The 24,461-nt window shown below is 36.8% G+C and overlaps 2 protein-coding genes across 2 annotated transcripts in view; one reads left to right on the forward strand and one right to left on the reverse strand.

Annotated features, from left to right (window-relative positions):
- LOC149816937 (diphosphomevalonate decarboxylase 1-like) overlaps nt 1-6,035 on the forward strand; it is a 34,809-nt gene extending 28,774 nt beyond the window's left edge. Inside the window, exons 6-10 of the mRNA XM_089986833.1 lie at nt 2,765-2,851; nt 3,356-3,513; nt 3,882-3,930; nt 4,572-4,696; nt 5,602-6,035. Coding sequence (XP_089842959.1) covers nt 2,765-2,851; nt 3,356-3,513; nt 3,882-3,930; nt 4,572-4,696; nt 5,602-5,821 — 639 coding nt within the window. The 3' untranslated portion in view covers nt 5,822-6,035. The remainder of the gene's footprint in view (nt 1-2,764; nt 2,852-3,355; nt 3,514-3,881; nt 3,931-4,571; nt 4,697-5,601) is intronic.
- A 1,244-nt stretch (nt 6,036-7,279) lies between these two features.
- Nucleotides 7,280-13,862, reverse strand: LOC149816938 (uncharacterized). The gene is made up of 5 exons (XM_089986834.1): nt 13,748-13,862; nt 12,784-13,037; nt 12,438-12,649; nt 11,763-12,024; nt 7,280-7,828 (listed from the first exon to the last, which is right to left on the reverse strand). The coding sequence occupies exons 2-5, from the start codon at nt 13,033-13,035 to the stop codon at nt 7,511-7,513; spliced, it is 1,044 nt and encodes a 347-aa protein (XP_089842960.1). The 5' UTR covers nt 13,036-13,037; nt 13,748-13,862; the 3' UTR covers nt 7,280-7,510.
- Nucleotides 13,863-24,461: the final 10,599 nt, after the last annotated feature.

The raw sequence follows: 24,461 nt of genomic DNA on the forward strand, positions 1-24,461 counted from the left end.
CCATTGGCCCCTGCTCGGTTTCCGATAGGTGCGGCTCCTGCCTCCTTTCTTAAGGAGAGGGGTAGGGGCCATCGGCCCCTACATGAAAGGGAAGGGCAGGGGCCATGGCCCCTGCCATCTCCTAAGAGGATTAGGGCAAGGGGGGCAGAACCCCTTGCCTGTTTAAAAAGAGGAAGGCAAGGGGGCGGAGCCCCTTGCCTGACGGAAAAGGGAGGAGGAAGGCTCGACAGGGGCTGCCGGCCACCTGCCGACCTTCCGGCGAATCAGAGGAAGAAAAGAGGGGAGCCTACCTGGGCTGCTGAAGGAAGGGAGGTCGCCGGGAAGGGGGGGGGGGGCTCGCCGGAGAGGTGACTGTCGTGAAGGGGGGTTCGACGGAGATGCAAAGAGAGAGAGATGGAGTCTGGGAGAGAGAGAGCAGAGACAAAGGGGAGAGAGATGAGAGAGAGAGTCGGGGGGTCGGGGGAGGCTCCTAAGCCCTCCCCTCTCGCCTTTTTATAGGGAGGGGCGTACACAGGGCCCACCCCCTGTGTCGCCGGAGATCCCCCTCCCTCTGCGGGCTGCCAGCCCCTCTGAAAAGGGTTTTCGAGGGGCTGGCACGGGTTGGATCTGGGTCGGGTCTGGACCCGACCCGGGTCCGATCTGGACCCGACCCGGGTCCGATCTCTTTTAATTTTTTTTTAAACTGGGTTTTACAATTAACACTAATGAAACAAAAACAATTATCATATCATCAATTCATCATGCATAAATTCATGCAATAAATCAAATTAACAATCTATAATTGCTATTCCTCATCAATAAAAAAATAACACCACAATTAAATCAACCTGAATATATTATGGCTACGCTAAGTGAATTAAGATAAAATTCATAAAAAAAAAACTGGTCGAACTAAGAACCCAACTCAAGCTTGGGTTCGGTTCTGGTGAACCCAGGCCTGAGTTCACCACGGCCGAACCTGATCGGCCTGAGTTCGGTTCTGCTGAATCCACCAGTCTTGGGTTCGGCACTTGCGACAACGAGGGGGAGTTGGAGGAAGGAGGATAAGGAAGAATAAGAAAGATATGAGGAGAAAGAAGAAAGAGAGGAAGATGCAGAGAAGGAAGAATAAGAAAGACATGAGGAGAAAGAAGAAAGAGAAGAGGAGGAGGCCGAGGAGGAACGAAGAGAGAGAGAGAGAGAGAGAGAGAGAGAGAGAGAGAGAGAGAGAGAGAGAGGTACCTTTGTGGATGTTGCCATCGTTGAAACAGGAGGAGTGGGGTCGAGGAGGGTTGTCGTTGTCGGAAGAAGAGAGGAGGGGTCGACAAGGGGGAGGAGTCGGGGTTGATGGAGGAGAGAGAGTCATGCCCTAACCCCCCCTATTTTTGAAGGTCCAAAATGGACTCGATTTGATCGAGTCCATTTTGGACAAATTTAACCCTCGGTGCGGTCAACTGAAGTGGGTACTGCACATGCACCAGCGTCGTGTCTCGTTGACACGGGTGCAACACCTTGTTAGGTGAGTCCATGCGACATAGGTATGTATATATATACATATATATAGTTACATATAATATATATCTTAGTCAACTTAGGTTGACTTTATCTAGCCATTGGACCCTCTCCAACGACTAGAAGGGATCTCCCTTTATTCCCTCTTCTCTATAAATGTGTGGGTGTGTCCATGTGAAAGGTTTGAGAGAGTGATGGGTAGTTTTAGGTTTTTTTTGTGTTTTTTGAGTGTATTTTAGTGAGACCCTTATGCATAGTGGGCAAACCCAAGTCAGATCGGTAAGTTGCTGGGCCACTGAGCCACCCCAACCCTGGTTTACCCAGGATCGGGTGTGAATCGGTCTGGAATCGCCCGACTCGGTGGCCCATCGAGTCAGTCCTGAATCATCCGATTTAGGACTGAGACAGTATGCACTAGTTTAGTACAAAGTTACCAAGTCGTATCGGGTTATGAACTGGTTCTCCCGATATGAATCGGTTCGTTAACATTATAAAGGTTTGTTTTCGAGAAATCTCTCGCTTCCTTCCTCTCCTCAAATCCTAACACCAGGCCACTGACCACCAACGGCCGCCTCTGGCAGCCAAGTCTCTCTCTCTCTCTCTCTCTCTCGGTGAGGCAAGCTCAACCTCCCTCTCTCTCTCGTTGGGCGAGGTGTGCTCAACCCCTCTGTCTCTCTATCTTGATGAGGCGAGCTCAACGCCTTAACCCTCTCTCTCTCTCTCTCTGAAGCGAGGCCCTTGTCTTGAAGAAGGGGCATAAAAGGAATTTGAAAAAAGATGGGAAATGCTTTATGCTCAGAATAGAGAAGTTTGTTTTAGTTCAAATGAGAACACTGCATGAAGAATGTTACTGATTGGGACTGTATACAATTACATTGGATCAGGTCTTTTGGCTGACATGAATGTATAGCTCATTTTTTATGGCATCTTCTCATTTGGGATAACTTTAACAGCTTTCATGCTATTTCTCTCGTTTCAATCGATAACATGTTATTTTTCTTGAGGATCATTCTAGTGTTTCATATGAGTATTTTATTTCCATGTGTTGTGCACCTTATGGTACTGTGAGTTGACAATGTCATAGGTATTACCACAGCCTATAATATGATGATTTTACTAAAATGGATTTGGTAGAATGGATGTTATATATATATATATATATATATATATATATATATATGTGTGTGTGTGATGATGATGCAGATGGGCAGTTCTCTGAAGATTTTTATGATGTCAATTATATTCGCTGTCATAATTCTGTTCACAAATGCAGGTAAGTTCACGACAAAAGGAGACAAGTAGCACTATTGGAATGCGTGAAAGTGTTGAAACCAGTCCACTTTTAGATTACCGATCAAAGGTATCATTGGGACTAGCTATGGATTGTTTTCTTGAATATGGTGCCATAATTCCTAGAATGTTTTTAGAAGTTCGAACTTTTTTGATGTTTACTTGTGGGATACATTCTGTCGGTTAAGTTCATATACTCTTTTTCAATTGATATGTATTGGTTAAGAGAAGATAATAAATCCTGATGTATAGAATGATGACTAGATGATTGGACCTAGAGCCCGTGATCCAGGAAACTAGAATTGTCAGGAGTATAATTTGTGTCATATGGAGAGCTGACTTGATAGATTCATTCTGGGTTTCCTGCAGATGCAGGTGAGTCAGATTGAGATGCTCTGCTCAATGTCATCTATCTCGATGAAGGCTGGGCAACACTTTATGTCCATGTGGCTTGATGTTTAATTTATTCAAATTTGAAATTTCTGATTACTATGTTCTTATTATATGCCTGAAATTCAAATCCTTGCTAGAATTTTAAAAGCTTGTCTACCCAGCGTTATTTTGTCATTTACAGGTTGTAGTCCCTAGCCGTGTACTTCAAATGGAAGAAGCTATTAGAAGTCACAATTTTGCATCTTTTGCCAGTTTAACCTGTGCAGAGAGCAATCAGTTTCATGCTGTCTGCTTGGACACATCCCCCCCAATATTCTACATGAATGACACATCACACAGGCATGTTCCTATTTACTTAAGAGTGTGTTTGATACTCTCAGATCTCACCTCCAAGTGTTATGCTCAGATCTAAGATATGAGGATTTGAGGTCCGACCCCCCAAGGTTGGATCTCCATTCCCCTTTCTCCCTTTTATCTCTCAAAAATTGGATTTGAGATCTGAGGTAGCCTTCAAATACGAGATCTGTGTTTGTTATACCTCAGGTCTTGGTGTGGGGCCCATGCCACCTCATATCTGAGGTCTGAGGGTTTTAAACGCACCCTAAGTGGGCTATCAGAATATGCATTTTAGTTCCATGTTTTTTTGCTTTGCCTTCATATTTCTGGATTCCTGGTGCACTAAACTAAAGGATGCTTTGTGGTTACAGAATAATAAGCTGTATTGAAAGATGGAACCGGTCTGAAGGTACTCCACAGGTTTGTATATTTTCTAATCTGCAATAAGTCATAGCAATTCAACTGTAGTACTAATATAAGAAAATCAACTGCCTGACATGGGATTCAAGTCAATTGCTTGAAGTGGTCATGAGGCCGTGGGCTTTAGCCTGACTAGGTCATCTAGGTCCAAGAATCATATAGACACAGGAGCCCATCCTGGTCACTTTCTGAGCCTTATTGATAAGAACATAGACTGGAGCGACCAGGAAGATTCCTTTCAGCCCCATGATTTTCAACTTATTCAAGATGTTTCTTCAGTTGCTGATAATAGGTTTTGTCAATGCTGTTATGGCTTACTGACGGGTTATACATGTACCTTATAGATTGAACCATTCTACTCTTTATTATCTTCACTCGTGTTAGGGCAAATTGGAGACTTGCAGAGTCATGGAACCAGTTATTTTCTTTTGGTTTTCTTTTATGGTTCAACTTAGTTTACTGCAAGTGGATCCAAATAATAATGTCTGCCTGAATGAGTCCAAGACATACAGCTCAAAACTTGTCAAACATGGGTTATGATTTTATCCAGGTAGGACATGCGTAGGTCTATGTCAGTTATAGTTGGAGGCTAGATGAGAGTATTCTGTATCAAACTGACAAGACGTGATAAATTATTGCAGGTAGCTTATACTTTTGATGCGGGGCCTAATTCAGTACTGATTGCTCCAAACAGAAAAACTGCTAGCCTTCTACTTCAAAGGATGCTTTATTATTTCCCTCCAGCTCCGAACACAGAACTAGCCAGGTATTTTAGCTCATGTTTGTTCTATTAATGTTTCCACCATTTTTGTGATGAGTGAATTTAAAGAGGAAACTGATTACCATGTTGAAAACCTGGGACCTGAAGCGGGGGTTCAAGTGATCAAGCTACTAAGGGGTTTGACAATTAATTAGCTATATAGGCTGACAGAGCGCCTATCCTATTGCTTTGGTGTTTCTAAAACTGACTGAGTCAGGGTTAATGATTCAAATTCATTGTGAATTCTGGACTCTAAGGTATGAGTTATAGTACATTTCTAGATGGGACTGGAATTTGAAGTGTAGGTATGAGATTAAGATGCTGGTGGGTAGTTGAGTATTTGAGCATATGTTGGTAGTAAAACTAATTTGAGACTGGTGGATTGGGTTTGGGTCTTTGTCACATAGACACTCCAACTTACCCCCGTATCGTACCCCTTTGCATGCTATTTTCAGTGAAAAATTGCACAGGAATGCCGTCCTTTTCATGGTGTCCATGTGACAGGTTTGGGTGACGTTCAAGGGAAGTGATCTACATATCAGATGAGATGGTGAATAGTGGGGTCACTGAATGCTCATGTAGATGAGTAGGTGCACTCTAAACGTGCCCATCATACCTATGTGATCGTTGGGGTGTGTGTGTGCATTAGTCCAGAGCCACACCGGCCTGTGAATTTGGGTCTTCGGGGCACTCAACCACAACCACAACCAAAAAAGGAGGAATCTCCTGCTATATTGACCTTTGCTTTTAAGATGTTGCTTTTGCAATTGGAATGGTAATCCTATTTGGGAACTTTCAGCCTCTAGGCTCTTCCTCTGTGTAGTGCTTCACTGGAAATGCAAAGTTCTCTCTTTGCGTGTAGTACTTCACTGGAAATGCAAAGTTCTTACTCTTTGCGTTTTCCACTTCAGTTATGTATTGGGAGACAAAACCATACTGCAAGAAGCGGGTTTGCAGACAATGGGAGACGTGGAAGCCCTTCCACCACCACCAGAGACAGTGGATAAGCCTTCTTCCAAATATGTTGGGGATGTCAGCTACTTCATCTGCACCAAACCCGGCCGGGGTCCGGTATTGCTCACCGATGAGAATGATGCCCTTCTACATCCTCAAACCGGTCTCCCAAAATAATGCCAGCTTCATTGAGATAAGTAACCCAGCCGGGTTTGGTGACTATTGTTATATCTAATTGATTAACAAACTCTGCCTTAATTTTGATTGTAATCGCTTTAGCTGGAAAAAAATTGTTGTTATCATGCACTTTGTTATCCCTAGTAACTCAGGTTGGATTTTTTTGCGTATTGCAACTGTAAACAACTCTTGTTCTTCAATCAAAGAATTATGACAATCTGATTGGCAAAAATGTCCAATCTATGGATAGGAAGCTGTTGATTCAATTTCTGAGAATTTTCTTGTTTGTGGGCCTTGGTGAAGGGCCCGTGTACATGCCAAACTGGCCTGATCTGACCCAACCTGAAGCTCGTTAGAGTTCTGCTGAACAGGCCCCAGCTCTCTCTGGCTGACCAAACCGACCTAACCCATATTGGGTTCCGCTGGAGCCCAGTCTTATTGAGCAGGCTTGGGTCGAATCTGGAGGACCATATAAAGGATGACCAGGCGGGGTTCATGTCAACTCTGTCAGAGATTGATTTTTTTCCCACCTAGACCTAAGCCTGTCTTGGATACTGTTTGAGGCCTGGGTCCTATCCCAGACCCGGCTGATCCTATGTTTGGTACGAGGACCCATCCAACCTTGATGGGAGGGGAACTATGGGGACACTTGATTATCCTTTTAGGCTCTGTTTGGGAGCTGGTGTTGAGAGGGATGCGAGAGTGGAGATGAGAGCACAGTTTACAACATCCTTGTAAGGATGTTGAACTCTGCCTAACCTAATGATTGGAGCATCCCGAACTCCCAACTTCGCTCCAATCTCCCCTCCCAATTATGCCAAAACAATCACTTGAGACAGACGAAGGGGGTTCTTGAAAATCTATCTCAACTTCCAACACAGGTTCCAAACAAAGCCTTAATTTCTCAAATAGGTTGTGTTTGGCTCCTTGATTATTCCCCCGCTTCCTGTTCCAACATAACTTGGTCGAGGTTGCACGAATACGTATTGCACTAAGGATGTGGTCCCAAGCGAGGCAACTATCAGTGCATCTAGCCTACTTGATTCAAACTTAGTTGTTATATTCACTCTATTTTACAATAGTTTCTCTATGATAATAAAAAAAATGTTAATTTATGTTTTTTATCATAATCACTAGATTTGAAGCTTATGGAACTTTCATGGGTTGCCATTAGCAGCCGTACTGAACCTTCCAAGTTCCGAACTATGGAAGATCAAGAGACCATTTTTGTACCAGCAATATGTGTTTAGAGCCAGTAGATATGATGGTTATTTTTTTATGAAACTCTACCTTTTTTTTAATGAAAGATACGATGCATTTTCTATCTGCCGGTTCAACACCCCCACAAAGACAAACTGAACTGTTCAAACCCTACAAGGACCATTTTCAGATTCATGTGATAACCATGCAATTGATTACAGAAGCGGGCATAACACACATAAAAATAAGAGAAAACATACATAGGGAAATTGAAATTTCCATTTATATTCTGAAATATACCCAAGGAATTAAAAATGCTGATTTTAGCACATCAGAGATTAAAACTTGTCCAAAAAACAGTCCTGAATTAAGTACTTATTGCTGATCAAAGGCAGTAATATAGTGACTGCCTGCGATGAAGAACTGCCACAAAGATATTGGGAGTACTGCACGGTGGCAAAACAATGATGAAAAACATCTTCACATCACTCAATCAACTGATAAGGCAGTAGGCTTCTCTCCTAGTAAAAGTGCCCTTAAAATTGCGATGCTGAAATTGTCAGCACACAGGAACATGTGGCCTGCTCTTCTAATCTCGTGGTAGTGTATCCAAGGAAGCCGTTTAGCAATGTAGCTCTGCAGCAAAACGGGCACAAACCTGTCTTCATCCCCATGCCAGAGGTGGACAGAGGCTTCATTGTTTGGAAATGGGTTGTCAAGGTCCAAAGGATCGAACTCCCAACTTCCAAATCCAATCATTACATCACGATGGAGACTTTCAAACTCACCTTGCTGCCTTACCTCATCCTGGAAAGTGATGAAACAAAAAGGAGAAAAAATAAATGTTTTCAAAAGGCAAATGTGTACTAAAAGCATACACACTAAAGCAGATCATTAAAGTGGAAATGGACAGAAAGCAGCAGCACAATTATCATGGCATTCGTGAAAAAAGAAGAAAAAGAAAGTAGAGCGCTAACAAGAAAAAGATGCTACAGCTATGATAGGAAAAGATAAAATAAGATGTGAGTTGTTAGAAAGGGATTGACTCAATAGTTTAATTGAAGTCTGATATTCGATCTCTTTGAGCAAAATAATATTGAAAGATATAAAAAACAACTTGCAGCTATGATAGGAAAAGATAAAATAAGATGTGAGTTGTTAGAAAGGGATCGACTCAATAGTTTAATTGAAGTCTGATATTCGATCTCTTTGAGCAAAATAATATTGAAAGACATAAAAAACAACTTGCAGCTAGTGGGTAAAATCGGTTTCCCACTGCAATAGATCTCCACGTCACCTTTTACAGAGTTGCAATAAATAGGGATGGCAGAATGAACTTTTATATATAAATTATGCCCTATAGGATGGAGCCAATGTTGTGAAAAGCGTTGACGCACAGTGAGGCGCTCCACCAAAAACTGAGGTGAAGCGTAAGCCTCTATTTTTTTTTTAACTTAAAAAAACTATCTAAAATTATAAATAAATAAAAAATGCTTTATTGATAAAGCAATAACCAACAAAAAATAGAAAATCTCAAATAAATATCGAAAAATATCATATTAACATGTAAAAATAACATTAATGCAACAACTTATCTACGTATGTATTTAAAAAATAAAATATGAGCATTCATTCAATAAAAAATTAACATTAACAACAAAATGCATATTGGCATTAACATCATGTCATCATTAAAAAATGCATATTGGGATTAACAACCAAATCTTAATATATTTGTCCAAAACTCTTTAAAATGAGAGTGTTAACATTCATAAGTGCAAATGAAATACTCAAAAAACATATAAATGGCCATAGTCCAATGAAATAAATTAGGGTTCTTGTGTCTCGTCATCATCAACATTCAAGTCTTCAATATCATCTGAGGAATCCATATAAACAAGTTTTCCTTCATCCTCATTCTTTGACTCTTTCTTTGACTCTTTATTATCTGCACTTTCTTCCTCTACATCATCAGTCACTTATTTTGTTTTTATTTTTTCTTCAATAAAAAATCATATATTAAATACTTATTGTATCTAATTAAAAAAATACATTTATATTCATAGCAAAGTAAAAAGAATATAACTTTACCTAGATCTCTTGAAGACCTATCTTGCCTAGAATCACTTTGTGAATTGTCAACATTCGAAATAATTTCTTCATTTGCTCTATCCATTGCCTCGTACAAAAATCTCAAGTGAAACTTATTCGCATCGACTAATCGCAGCACTTTCACGATAGGCAGCATAACTTTAATTGCATATGATATGTCAGCCCAAAACTTATAATCATTAAAAACAAAATGAGCAATGTTCTTAGCATCAGATTTTTTATATTAATTAGATCTAAAATTTGAAAACAATAACATTGACTTCAACTATTTCTTGTAACATCCAATACAGTGAGATATGTTGTGGCAAAACGAGTGATTGTTGGACGTAGAAGTTCTCTCTTCTTTGTGAACTTTCTCATCAAATTTAATATCAATGCATGACTATAGATAATGTTTTTGCCTTTTCTATTGTATCTTTAAAAATTGATATCTTTCCAATATCTTCTAACATCATATCCAAGCAATGCACCGCACATGGTGTCTAAAAACATGTTTTTTTGCTGTTAACATATTCTTAACAACCACATAAATTTGGTGCATTATCTATAATCAATTGCACCACATTCCTTTCACCAACTTCTTTAACAACTTCTTTAAACAACTTACACAAATTTGCAACAGTTTTTTTCATGTCGCTAATGTCAATAGACTTCAAAAATATTGTCCCAGATGAGTTGGTCTTCCTTTTCCATCTGTCCAAACATTTTCCATAATGTTGCAACCAACTTTTGGCCATTCTTTTTTGAACTCTTTTAAAATTTTATGAGTACAGTCTACGTTATCCTTCAAATTCCACGTTCTAATCTTGTGGTAAGAAGGTGGTTTGAACCCTCGCTCATAATTTGCAATAGCTTCTACTATTGAACTAAAATCTGGATTGTTGCAAAGATTAAATGATAGGACATTGAAATAAAAAAATTTACCAATGGCATGACTGTTAAAATATAGTGCATATATTTTTATACCTAATTGCTATATGTATATTTATATAATATACGTATATCAAGGGTATTTTGGTTATTTAATAACATGTAATATAATACAATCCAATAGGGCTGTAGAGTCTTTTTTTTTGTATAATTCAAAATGATTGTTGGAGAGGCAGTCCAACGACTGTTGGACTACCTCCCTTTCAATGTATGTGAGGCTTTATAAATAAAGCTTCACCCCTCTATGTAATGTGTGCTTTTCTAAGCATATTGTGTGTTATACAAAAATATGTTTTTATATTGTGTTCTTATGGAATTTGTGCTTTTGTATTTATATTATGTTATTTCCTTAAACTCAAATCCGAAGTTTTTTCGTACTTTAAAAAATTTCATAATCTTGTTAAAAATCAATTTAAAATAAATATTAAAATCTGCTACTCTGACTCAGGGAGAGTTTTTTTCAAATGAATTTCAATCCTATCTAAAAACTCATAGTATTTTACACCAAAGATCTTATCCTAGGACCCACAAATAAAATGGTATTTTCGAAAGAAAACACCATTATATTATTGAAACTACTAGAACCCTACTCATTTCAAAAGAAATTCCAAAAAATTTTTAGGCCGAAGTCGCTCTCACTGCGGTATATCTAATAAATAGAATGTCTTCTCAAACTTAGGAAAATAAATCTTCAATTGAAAAACTCTTTAAAATCTCTCCCTATTTGAAAAGATTAAGGGTTTTGGATGTAAATGCTTTGTGCTTCTTGAAAAATATAACAAACTCTCTCTTAAAGCTATAAAATGTATTTTTCTTGAATATGCCACAAATAAAAAAGGGTATCAATGATATGATCCAACAAATGATAAACTTTATGTCTCTAGAAATGTAACATTTCTTGAAAATGAAAATGGATTTGATCTTGAAAAACCTAGTCTCTTCCTCAGGCTCCATGTATCTGTAATCTCCAATAATCAGCGTTGGTGCAGGGACATGAGGGCTGCTGTTGAAGGGCGACACATTTCAGGACGAGCTTATGATTTGATTAGTTCCTATGTTTGTGAAGATGTTCTGCTTAAGGGCCCTTTATTGTCTATGGGTTATGTGATTTTCTTGCTTCAGAATTGTAATAATTTGATTTGGAAAGACAAGCCACTAGATTGGATACCCTCCGAGGGTGATTATTTACAACCATAAATTCGGGGTAACCCCCCAACATTATTGTTAAAAAAAAGAGTTTGGATGTTTTTTTAACTTCCTCAAAGAACCAATGATTATGGCTGAGAATAATTTGTAAAAAAGATCCAAAGTCTTTTGTCCTTGACAAATTTTGAACACATTAATTGTCATAAGTAGGGGTAATAAGTAGTCCTGTAAGAAGCATAGATTAACCCCAACTTTTAAACTAAGAGTTTACGCTTATATTAACCATGAGAACAGAAATTATAGTTCCACAATTCTATGAGACACTCTCACAAGGGTAAGATGAATATCCTTAGATGTATCATGACTAGCATGCTTGACATTTACTTTAACTGTGTCTACAAGTTAAGTTGCCAATTTCTAAAATATAGAACTAAAACACCACATATTAAAGGCAGAAAAAAGAGTTGGGTAAGCACAATAATTCATTACTTTTGCACTTCAGAGTTTTAGGGCTGATTTCTAAGCAAAAACAAACAGAATATGCAAAACTTACCTCATGAGTCAAATTTTGGAACCTGGACTTAAGTGATAGATCATGGGCATTGTAAAGTTTCGGATCATCCGCTTCAACACTAGAACCAGGGAACCATTTCTGAGTCATCCACCAGTGTGTTAACCAAGGCAAATAATGAGCAATTCGAAGCATCCACTGATCTTGAACAAACTGCTGGTAGTATGCCTCTTTACGTAGGTTTGCAGGGAAACTAGGCCACCAGTAGTTGACAACAGGAGCTATAAGTGCTGCTCCCGATAACCTGTTATTTTCAGTTTTCAGACATTAACCATTCATTGCTAATGGAGAAAAGGGAAAAACAAAGCAGTAGAGGAAAAGATGATAACCTGAAAATTTTCAGTAAGTCAACAATTCTCAAAGCATCCTAAAAATGTCATATTGCATTTGAACTGCTAATGTGATTAAATTACAAACTACTCTTCCAAAAGCAGGTATATAAACCATAAAGTTATTTCCAGATGGACTAAACAGATTCTTGTTCTTATAGAGGGAATAAAATAGGCCTGATTGTTAACAATAGCAACATAAGTTCAGCACTAACAACAAAAGCAATAAAATGAAACACAAGAATATTACAATAAGCAGCAAAGTACAGTACCAAACTCTTTGAGAAGAAGACTGATTCCAGCTTAATCTAGGTGTCGAGTTCATTACCTATGGGGTATGTACTTGAGGCAACTCCAAACATGCTGGCCTCCCATAGAAAAGCCAATAACATAAAATTTTGGACCAAGCCCCAAGCGATCTGCAAGATCTTCAAGATCGAGCGCTTTGCTCTTCACTGATTGTTTCGGGTTTGGATCACTCTGGCCATACCCTGGCCTGTCAATAGACACCAAATATGCATCTAACTCTTCCAAGATATCCTGGAAACCCACCATCAGTTTGTTATTCAATTTTGCTGTCAAAGAAACCAGAAGCAAAGGAAAAAGGCAAGGTAGACACAGAGAGAAAATCAGAAGGATCCCAAAGAGGAAAAAGGAAAGGAAAAAGATCCTACCATTGTCACAGGCAAAACATCATGGCGGCCTTGATCGAAACCATGAACGAAAATAATCTTATGCTTTGCTTTCTCTTTAGGGACTCCAGCTTCTTTGTATGCAAGATATCTTCCATCTCTGAGCTTAACTCTAGTTGCTGTATCAGGAGGACCGTTCCGAGAGCCACATATTTTAGGAGGAGGCGGTTTGATTGCCTGGTACACCCATGCCACAACACCCACCAACCCAACTATGGAAATTTGGGCAAGCATACCTGAAACAATTTGATCTTAACATCAACTTCACATCCAATTTGTCAGGAGTGCATCAGTGGCCAAACGTCGTTATCTTTTAAAAGAAACACTCAACCTTTTTTTCCCTCACACCATTTCATTTGCTTTTTCTTGGTTCTTCATTGAGAGATTGAATTGATTTTGTCTATATGGTCAAAGTCAGTCTTTTCTTTAATTCTTAGAAAGAAAAAAAAAGAAAAACAAAGAGAAAATTTTAGCAATAACCACGTTCTGATCTTATTTTCTGTTTCACTAGTTTATTTCTTTTTTCATATTTGTAGAACTTGCACTAAGACATCTCTGGATGAAACGCCCAAATGAAAAACAATAGGTTTCTTTCAGGATCTACTCCAGGGTCTTGATAAGTGAGAAGGAATAGGAGAAAAGAGAAAAGACATCGACTGTCATTGCCTAACAACACTGGATAGAAAGAAGCAAGAAGTTCACAAATTTGAAACATAAAGTTCTCATCCTCCACATTGAAACCATTCCCTTTTCCCAGAAGAGAAATCATCCACTTGATAAAAGGAGGAAAAAAAAAATCTGTTGAAACACAATCAACACTTAAGATGGTATCTTAAAAAAAGGGAAACTAAAGAAAACAGAATAAAATCTTCCACACCCACACCCACACCCACACCACAAAAGCAAATGAACAGAAGGAAAACCAGAAACAAAATGGAGAGGCCACCTGATGGAAGAGTTTGAGTTTTGGCGCCTTTTGGTTTGCCTGGAGTGAGCTCTCTCTAGCAGAAGAGGGTGATGATGCCCTTCTATGGCCACCCGCTAATGGTGTTTTATACTGTATTTTTTTTCAACGTCGACCCAAAAAAATGACCGTTTGCCCACACGCTTGAGAACGGGAGACGGGTGACAAAAGTTCCATCTCCTAGTCCAGGGACCAGGACTATTTTGGCTCCTGGAGTTGGTTACGATTGGCGATCGAGTTTCGTGTGTATGTCAATTGTATTTCTCACAAATATCGCGGATATTTTGAGCCGATATAGTCCTCGATAATATCACAATACTTTAAAAAATATGACTTCCTTTTTAAATGTCAGATTATCAGCTGGGTATTTACCGATGAAACCATTTTTATATTTTGTATGTATTTTTTATTTTTATTTTTTTCACATTATATTATATAGTTTTACATTTTTAATATTTATATTTGTCAATACTTTCTCGAGTTAAAAAAAAAAAATGATTTATCGTTAGATTTTCCCTCGCCCAGGTTCGTGACATTGGATTTGATTACACGGGTTCTAGAATGGGCTAAGAGTAGTCAGAGCTGTAAAATGGATCAGACATGATGGATCTGGATCCATGTCCAAGCCATGTTCACCAAAATCAGACATGGCAACTGATCCAAAGGGCGTGCCTCCCTGATTGGATCCATATCCCTAATCTATTCGGTCTGTTAACGACCATAAGATGCCAATCTTGGCCCTTAATCGCAGATAGATGTGGATCCTGTTGAGAAACTCGGTTTTGATGTCACATAATATGATACACTGTCTCATTTGATTTTATATGATATGATAATATGTTCTCTTGAAATAATGTTATATTATGACTGAATATGTTTTGCCTTAAATTTAACGAGTATTTGATGCAAGGATATCTCACCCAATAAGGATGGAGACTTCCTGTTCAAGTACAACTATGGTGCAATCATACTCCTTGAAGAAAAAACTTGATGAGCCATGCTTTCCTAAAGTTCAAATGAAGAAATCGGCTACCTCAAGATGAAGATTTTTTTCTTCTTTAGAGTCATATGTAACAGAATCTTCAGGAACTTGCATATTGCATATTACATACACATTCATAAAAACTATATCATAAAAGTATACGATAGTTTCAAAAAGCTCCTTTTTTGAAAACCAATAAGTGTACCTTCTTACAACCTTTTATGAAAAAGATATCTTGTCATATAATAATTGTACCTTCTTACAACCTTTTATGAACAAGACATTTTTTCATTGTACCTTACACTATATACAAGACAACATGAAAAAAGGAATGTAGGAAAAAGACAAAAACATAACATCGACTACATGGAGAAAACAAATAAAATATGTTTTTGAAAAGACTCTAATTTCCCTCTTTAAAGAAATATTTTTATAAGAAGAAGACAAAAAACATAAAATCGACTACATAAGAAAAACAAATAAAATATGTTTTTGAAAAGACTTTAGTTATCTTCTTTAATGAAATGTTTCTTAATACAAGAAGAAGACAAAAACATAAATCGACTACACATAAGAAAAACAAATAAAATATGTTTTTGAAAAGACTTTAGTTATCTTCTTTCATGAAATGTTTCTTAATACAAGAAGAAGACAAAAACATAAATCGGCTACACATAAGAAAAACAAATAAAATATGTTTTTAAAAGGACTCTAGTTACCTTTTTTCATAACCATAGAATGTCGACTTACTTGAAGTCATCATTCTCTCTACAAAGCATTAAATGCCTTCTGTAACAAATCCTTGTTAAATATCCTTCTCAAAGAATGTCGACCTTCTTTTTGGTTCTCATTCTCTCTGGAGACTTTGAAATACACAACATAAAGAAAACACTTGACATGACTATGTACAAATAAATATCTCAAAGCACTCATAGTACTTACACTCATTTAAAGTAAAGAAGTACTAATGTACCTCAAATCATTAATTAGAATAAAGACAAAACTACAACCCAACGTTCAATGTACTATTGTAAGGAATAGACTTTTTACATAAAATATGTATTACCTAAAATATTACAACGACTAGTGTACCCTCTATTTCACCTTTATGGAAAAAGGCATTCTCGAACTTCTCTAAAAGATGTTTTTGAAATGACCTAACATTTCACATTTTAAAAAGTTACAATTCCAAAATGTAACGACTACTTTTTATAAGCTATATAAACACACACAAAAAAACTATTCAAACAATGGAATAAAATAGACGTGTGAGCTTACAAAGAGAAAAATTTTATTCGTGATTTGAAAAGAGAGCCTTGAAAAAGAAAGAGAAAAAGAAAAAGAAAGAAAAGAGAAAAAGTCAAGTCCAGCTCTTTGACAAAGAGTATCCTCTGAGTGACAAACAGAACATTCTTAGAATCCTTCATTCGTGCATTCATATCATTCTGAAGGTTCTATAGGAAGTATTGTAACTCTGTTATTCACTATATTCCTTCTTTGTTTAAAGAAGTAGACCTCTGTGAAAGAGGGTGTTGCCCTTCTCTGTTGAGAGAAGAAGACCTCTTGGGAAGAGGGTGTGCCCCTTCTCTGTTGAGAGAAGAAGACCTTTTGGGAAGAGGGTGTTGTACTATTTATCCGGTGACTCAGATGTTATAGTGGAAATCTCAAGTGGTTTGCTTGGGGACTGGATGTAGGTCTGGATATTGACCGAACCGGTATAACTTCTGTGTTTTATGTGTTGTGCCTTATTGCTTAGTTATTTTATTTTATCGATCATAATCATATTTCACTATTCACCCCCTCTAGTGGAATTTCATTTGGTATCAGAGCAGGTTTGCTGGTTTCGACATAACAAGTCTTCCAGCACAAATGACATCTACCTCTTATGCTCGTGATATTGAAGGTCAACACGCATCTCGTCCTCCTTTCTTCAATGGCTCCAACTATGGATATTGGAAGTGCAGAATGACTATCTTTCTCAAATCCATAGACTTTGCTGTATGAAAAATTGTTGAGCATCCATACACATCTCCATCCGCAGACTATAACTTATGGTCTGATGAAGAAAAGAAAATGACAAACCTAAATGCAAAGGCTATGAATGCCTTATATTGTGCCATTGATCAGAATGAATTCAACAGAATATCTATATGTGAATCTGCATATGACATTTGACATTCTTTGGAGGTTATTCATGAAGGAACCAACAAAGTAAAAGAAGCCAAAATATCATCTCTTGTTAGAAAATATGAGTTGTTCAAAATGAACAAAGATGAACCCATCACAGAGATGTTTACCAGATTCACCAACATCACCAATGATCTGAAATCTCTGGGTGTAACATATTCCCAGACTGAAAAGGTGAAGAAAATCTTGAGATCTCTCACAACTAATTGGGAGAAAAAGACTACTGCTATTGAAGAAGCTCAAGATTTATCTAAACTTACATTGGACGACTTAATAGGCAATCTTATGGCCTATGAAGTCCACATGAAAGAAAGAAGGGAAGAAGAGCAACCAGTAAAAAAAACTCTAGCTTTCCCAGCCCTATCTGAGAATGAAGACTCAGATAAAGAATTAGAAATTGCGCTACTTATCAGAAAATTCCAGCGCTTCATGAGAAGGAACCGGCTTCCAAACAGGCACAAGGAAAGAAAAGATCTTAAAGAAGATTCCATGTGCTTTCAGTGTAATAAGCTAAGCCACTTAAAACGTGACTGTCCACTTCTCAAAAGAAAGTCCAAAACTGAGGAACCAAAGAAGAGGTTCTTCAAGAAAAAGGCTCTGCATGCTCAATGGGATGATTCAGAACCATCCACTAGTGAAGAGTCAAGTGATGATGAAGCCGAAACTGCAAATATGTGCTTCATGGCAAACGAAAGTTCGGTAAGTGAAATCTCTGATTTTTCCTTTGAAGAACTTCTAGATGCTTTTCAAGATCTATTTGAAGAATCTAGAAAATTGAGTTTCAAAAATAAAGTTTTAAAATCTGAAAATTTAAAGCTTTCTCAAGAGAATGAAAAACTCAGCAGTGAAAATTCCGAGTTAAAAAAGAAAAATCTTATGCTTATATCTGAAATTTCCTCTACTAGCTCCAAAACTAAAAATATGCAAGTAGAAATTTCAGAGCTAAAAAGTAAAACTGAGAACCTCATGAAAACGGTTTTTAAGTTTACTAAAGGTAAAGAGAACTTGGATAAACTCTTATCCTCTCAGAAGGTCTCTTTTTACAAGAATGGTATTGGCTATTCTCACTTCAAAAAACCTTCTTGTATAAATCAAAAGACCACGTTTGTGAAAAGTTCATCTGGACCAAATAAGGAGTATTATAATAATAATCTTTTTAACTCCTCTAAAGAGATAGACAAACCCAAATCCAAATGGATATGGGTTCCAAAGTCTAACAAAAAAGGACCAGATTGGGTACCAAAAAGGAGATTTACTTAATGTTTTGCAGGCTCCAAAGAAGAAGAACAAATGGATACTAGATAGTGGATGTTCAAAGCACATGACAGGACATCCAGACCTTTTTGCTGTTCTTCATCATAAAGAAGGAAGAGCTGTCACCTTTGGAGATAACAAAAAAAGTTTGATAATTGGTATTGGAAATATTGGTAACATAGACAAACCTCTTATCAAAGACGTTCTCCTTGTTAAAGGCTTAAAACATAACCTACTAAGTATCAGTCAAATGTGTGACACAGGTTATAATGTTAGCTTTAATCATGATGCATGCCTCATAGCTGACACCAATGAAAACATCATCTTAAAAGGTATAAGAAAGAATAATATATATGAACTATACCTAGAAAACATCACAGAACATTGCCTCATAGCTAATAATGACACTCAACATCTATGGCACATGAGAATGGGCCATGTCAATTCTAAATACATGTCTAAACTAGCTAAAGATAAGTTAGTACGTGGGTTACCCAACATATCTTTTAAAAAGGATTATTTTTGTGATGCATGCCAATTAGGAAAATTGTCAAAATCTTCTTTCAAATCAAAAAATGTCATTTCAAGTAAAAGACCTTTAGAGCTTCTCCACCTGGACCTTTTTTGGTCCTTCTAGGGTAGCTAGCCTTAATCATAATAGATATGCTTTTGTCATTGTAGATGATTACTCAAGATTTACTTGGGTAATATTTTTGAAAAACAAAAGTGACACGTTTTGTCAGTTTGAAATCTTATGTAAAAAAATTACAAAACGAAAAATCGTGTTCTATTGTTAAAATCCGTAGTGACCATGGAGGAGAATTTGAAAATAAACTCTTTGAAAATTTTTGTAACTTGCATGATATTTCTCATAACTTTGTCTTTCCTAGAGCTGCACCTCAAAATGGTGTAGTAGAAAGAAAGAATAGAACCCTTCAGGAATCTGCCAGGACTATGCTCCAACACAATAATCTTGCAAAATCTTTTTGGGCAGAAGTTGTTAATACTGCATGCTACATAACAAATAGAGTTATCATTAGACCCTTATTAAATAAAACTCCCTATGAACTATTCTATGACAGAACTCCAAGAATAGACTATTTCAAAGTCTTTGGATGTAAATGCTTTATCCTAAACACAAAAGATAGCCTGGATAAGTTTGATGCTAAATCTGTTGAAGGCATATTCTTAGGATATTCAAGTCATAGTAAAGCATACAGAGTTTTCAATAAGAGTCATAATACTATTGAAGAATCTATGCATGTTAGTTTTTGTGAATCTATTGATCAATCTGTTCATATACAAACTAATGATGATGATGTTGAAAGTACAAATTTATTTTTAGATAACACAGCTAAGTCTAATGAAGATGATCATCAAAGAATCTTTGTCGATATCAAAGATCATCCTCAAAAGCAGATTTTGGGAGAACTAACAAAGGGGGTTCAAACTAGAGCTCAGCTAGAACGGATTGCAAACATGGCATTCATTTATCAACTTGAACCAAAGAAGATTGATGAAGCCATCATTGATGAGTTCTGGATGCTAGCCATGACTGAAGAACTGAATCAATTCCAAAGAAATGACGTTTGGGATCTTGTACCTAGACCAAAGGATCATTCAATCATTGGGACAAGATGGATCTTCAGAAACAAGCTAGACGAAACAGGTAATGTTATAAGAAACAAGGCCAGACTAGTAGCTCAAGGATACAACCAGGAGGAAGGTATTGACTTTGATGAAACATTTGCTCCTGTTGCTAGACTTGAATCTATTAGAATGCTATTAGCATATGCAAGCTATATGGATTTCAAATTATTTCAAATGGATGTTAAAAGTGCTTTCTTAAATGGTTTTATAAATGAAGAAGTCTATGTAAAACAACCTCCAGGATTTGAAAATGAACAATACCCAGATCATGTTTTTAAACTCAAACGTGCTTTATATGGTTTAAAACAAGCACCTCGTGCTTGGTACGAAAGACTTAAAACCTTTTTATTAAAAACTGGTTTTTTTGTTGGCAAAGCAGATTCTACACTATTTGTCAAAGTAGTGAATAATCATACCCTAATTGTTCAAATTTATGTCGACGACATCATCTTTGAATCTTCTAACAACACTCTCTGTGAAGATTTTTCTAAGTCCATGCAGAAGGAATTCGAAATGAGTATGATGGGAGAACTCACCTACTTTCTTGGACTGCATATTAAGCAAACCAAGGATGGAGTTTTCATCAATCAATCTAAGTATGCTCATGAACTTCTGAAGAGGTTCAACATGAACTCAACTGCTTCAAAATCCACTCCTATGAGCACTACTACTGTGTTGGACAAAGATGAAGATGGTAAGACTGTTGATACAAAGGTATACCGAGGTATGATAGGCTCACTTCTTTATTTAACTGCTAGCCGTCCAGATATAATGTTTAGTGTTTGCTTGTGTGCTAGATTTCAGTCAAATCCAAAAGAATCCAATCTTAAAGCTGTAAAAAGAATAATGAGATATTTAAAAGACACAGTTGATTTTGGATTATTCTATTCAAAATTCTCTACATTTGATCTAATCTCATACAGCGATGCTGACTTTGCTGGAAGTAAATCTGACAAAAAAAGCACAAGTGGAACATGTCACATGCTAGGGCACTCACTAGTATCATGGTTCAGTAAGAAACAGAACTGTGTATCATTATCAACTACTGAAGCCGAATACATTGCTGCTAGCCTAGCCTGTACTCAAGTTATCTGGATGAAACAAACTTTAAAAGATTTTGGTTTAAATTTTGAAAATACAACTATTTTCTGTGATAATACGAGTGCTATAAACCTATCTAAGAATCCTATTTTACACTCACGAACTAAGCACATTCAAATAAGACACCACTTCTTAAGAGAACAAGTCTTAAACAACATAATTAAACTAGAATTCATACCCACTAATCAACAGTTAGCAGACATATTCACTAAACCATTAAAACATGAAGACTTCACACGAATTAGAAGAGAACTAGAAATATGCAAACTAAGTGACTTATAAATTAATTACACTTAATATAATACTTCTTATAAGTCTTGTTTAAATCTTATTTTAAATTGCTTTCCTTCTTATCGATTTTAGTTAGTCAAACTAAGTTTCCATATTCACGTATTCTTATAAGACACATTCTTTATGTCATTCAACTTGTCATCTTTCAAGTACACATCCATTATAACTCCTTGTCCTATCTCCTTTTTCTCATATCCATAAAAACTAATTGTATTAAAAGCTATCCTAACAATGTTCACATCACTCAACTCCTTTAATATTTTTTGTCCTTTATGAAATCTTGTCTTACGATAAATTGTTTCACCTCTCTACTTAGTTTATGAGAACTCATACTCTTCATTAGTTAAAATCGAATGACTAGTTGATCTCTTTAAAAGATCTAGTTGCTATATTCACACGTAAATTTTTTTTACTATATCATCTATTATATCATAGCCCAACAAACTATCTATTATCATATCTTTCGTATACAAATTAAGCCTCCATTCTTGTCAACTCTTGTTTAAAACTTTACCTTGTCGAGTTTCTTTAAATAAATCATATCAATCATAACTTTATGTCTTTCATCAACCTTTTTATTACTTCTTTATCCTTCACATATGTCATCTCACTTCTCTCTATGACAACTCACATTTATTACTCTTCATTCATAAATAATTCTTTGTCTCCTCATTTCATCTCTCGAATACATTCTATTATACATTTTTGAATCCAACCCCTCCATGTCTATTCTTATTTCAATTCTTATATATTTTTAACTCTTTCTCCTTTTTGTCTCATTATCTCTCTTACCAATAGTCAAAGTCAAAATGTGTCCTTCTCATATCCATGTATACTCATAAAAATTACAAATATTAATCATGAAACATTTTTTTTGGCACTCTTTTCTTTAAAATGTCATATCTTTCAAAGTACACATCACATGGTCACCCTATGACCTTTCTTTCCATCCGTGACCTTATCTCTCTCTCTCTTATTGTATATCTCTCTAAAATCGAGAACCTTTAAAGTCTTGCCTCCAAGCAAACATTTATTTATTCTAACTCTACTTTATGTCATATCTAAATCAAGTAAATGTTGTCCTTTATCATCTTTCTCTCATCTCTAGATATCCACATCATCTTTTTATGTCTTTAACTCTCCATTCACGAATTTAGAATCCCTTCACATAGAGTAACAAGTTGTTTGTCTTATTAGGCCATTATTTTCAAGATCAATCATTTTTTTTATTCAACATGACACCCCATACTCTATAAATGGCTTCCCTCACTAGTCGATAAACTCATCCATAGAAAAATCTATATATTTCAATAACCATGTCCTCCTCAATCTAATATAATACACTATCCTCAAACATTGATTTGATTCGTCATTCACAAGTCTCCTAACTTACTACTCACGGATTTCCTTATTTAACTAAAATCTAAAAATTACTCACTTCCAATGTCATTCATTTCATATCAACAATTATTTTCTTCCTTCTATTTAATCAATTGGTTCATCACTTACCATTCCATTCGAACTTTTCTATCCTTATACAAACTTTCTCTCGGTTCTAGCTCCTTTCTCTCCTAGTGATTTATTTTCAAGGCATTCGATAATGGCTTCCTCCTCCACCAATGTGATCACCTCCGCAGATCTAAGGTACCCAGACCTTATTCACCACTTTCAGTACATTAACACCTTGCCAATTCAAACTGGCAAACTAGTAAACTTCGACGCCTTCACATCCCTTGACCTCCATACCTCTCTTCAAGATTTTGTTCCCATCTTAGGAATGACTAACTCCATGACCTACTATCCTCATCTCATCAAAATTTTCTATACCAACCTCTCTGTAGACCGTGACCACACCACCATTACATCCATGGTACATGGAAAGCTCATCTCCTTCAATATCTCTCAACTAGGCTGCATACTCAACCTTTCCTCCTATGGCATTGAGCTTCCTAACATAGTTCTGATAGATCGAACTGTGTTTAAGAAAGTCCTTCTCTCCACTCGCTGCACCAATTTCCCATGGCATACGAGCAATCTGAAACCTCATGCTCTAATACTCTCACACATCCTCTCATCCAACGTCTTTCCAAATCTTCCTTCCAAGGGTTTCGTGGCAAACGAAATCTCCCTTCTCCTATATGCAATCTTCTGCAACTTTCCCATCAACTGGTCCAGTATCATTTTCAATAACATGATCAATTTTTGGACCTTCCACTCTCTTCCTTTCGGGTACTTCATCACCCATATCCTTCAGCACTTCCAGGTGCCTCTCCACCAAGACATCATTCACCGGTCTGATCATGCATTCGATGACTCATACCTCCCTGAGGAAGGGTCCCCTCGAGATTACTCTGACGATGAAAGCACCAGTGAAGCTGATCCCCCAGCAAGCTCTGACCCCAACATCTTCGCTACCCTCGTCGACATCCAAAACACACAGGCTCTACTTCTCAGGAATCAAGCCTCCCTTCAACAGGCATTTGACTCCTTGACAATGGGCCAAGATTCACGTCGCCGCCGCCGCAAGCTCAATCCCACTGACTCTGACTAATACTCCTTCTCTGTAATAAACTAAATACTTTCGGTCTGTAATATTTTTTTTTACTCTAATCCCTCCTTTTTGTCCATGACAAAGGGGGAGAAAACCTGTCTCCATTATTGGAGAAATATTCTCTCTTTAAACATTATTTCACTTTTTTATCATATTATTATTTCTATGCATAATGTCTTTTTGACAGGGGGAGCATATTTTGTCATCATCAAAAAGGGGGAGAATGTTGAGAAACTCGGTTTTGATGTCACATAATATGATACACTGTCTCATTTGATTTTATATGATATGATAATATGTTCTCTTGAAATAATATTATATTATGATTGAATATGTTTTGCCTTAAATCTAACGAGTATTTGATGCAAGGATATCTCACCCAATAAGGATGGAGACTTCCTGTTCAAGTACAACTATGGTGCAATCATACTCCTTGAAGAAAAAGCTTGATGAGCCATGCTTTCCTAAAGTTCAAATGAAGAAATCGGCTACCTCAAGATGAAGATTTTTTTCTTCTTTAGAGTCATATGTAACAGAACCTTCAGGAACTTGCATATTGCATATTACATACACATTCATAAAAACTATATCATAAAAGTATACGATAGTTTCAAAAAGCTCCTTTTTTGAAAACCAATAAGTGTACCTTCTTACAACCTTTTATGAAAAAGATATCTTGT

Source organism: Nuphar pumila, chromosome 14 (assembly GCF_984573655.1).
Source record: "Nuphar pumila chromosome 14, dmNupPumi1.hap1.1, whole genome shotgun sequence".
Lineage (NCBI taxonomy): Eukaryota > Viridiplantae > Streptophyta > Magnoliopsida > Nymphaeales > Nymphaeaceae > Nuphar > Nuphar pumila.

Excerpts from the sequence above, each read along its gene's own strand:
- LOC149816938 (XM_089986834.1), bottom strand. The coding sequence starts at position 13,035 with ATGCTTGCCCAAATTTCCATAGTTGGGTTGGTGGGTGTTGTGGCATGG. Across the intron at positions 12,650-12,783 it reads ATGTTTTGCCTGTGACAATG|GATATCTTGGAAGAGTTAGA; the intron begins GTAGGATCTTTT and ends GTGGGTTTCCAG. Across the intron at positions 12,025-12,437 it reads CTCAAGTACATACCCCATAG|GTTATCGGGAGCAGCACTTA; the intron begins GTAATGAACTCG and ends TGAAAATAACAG.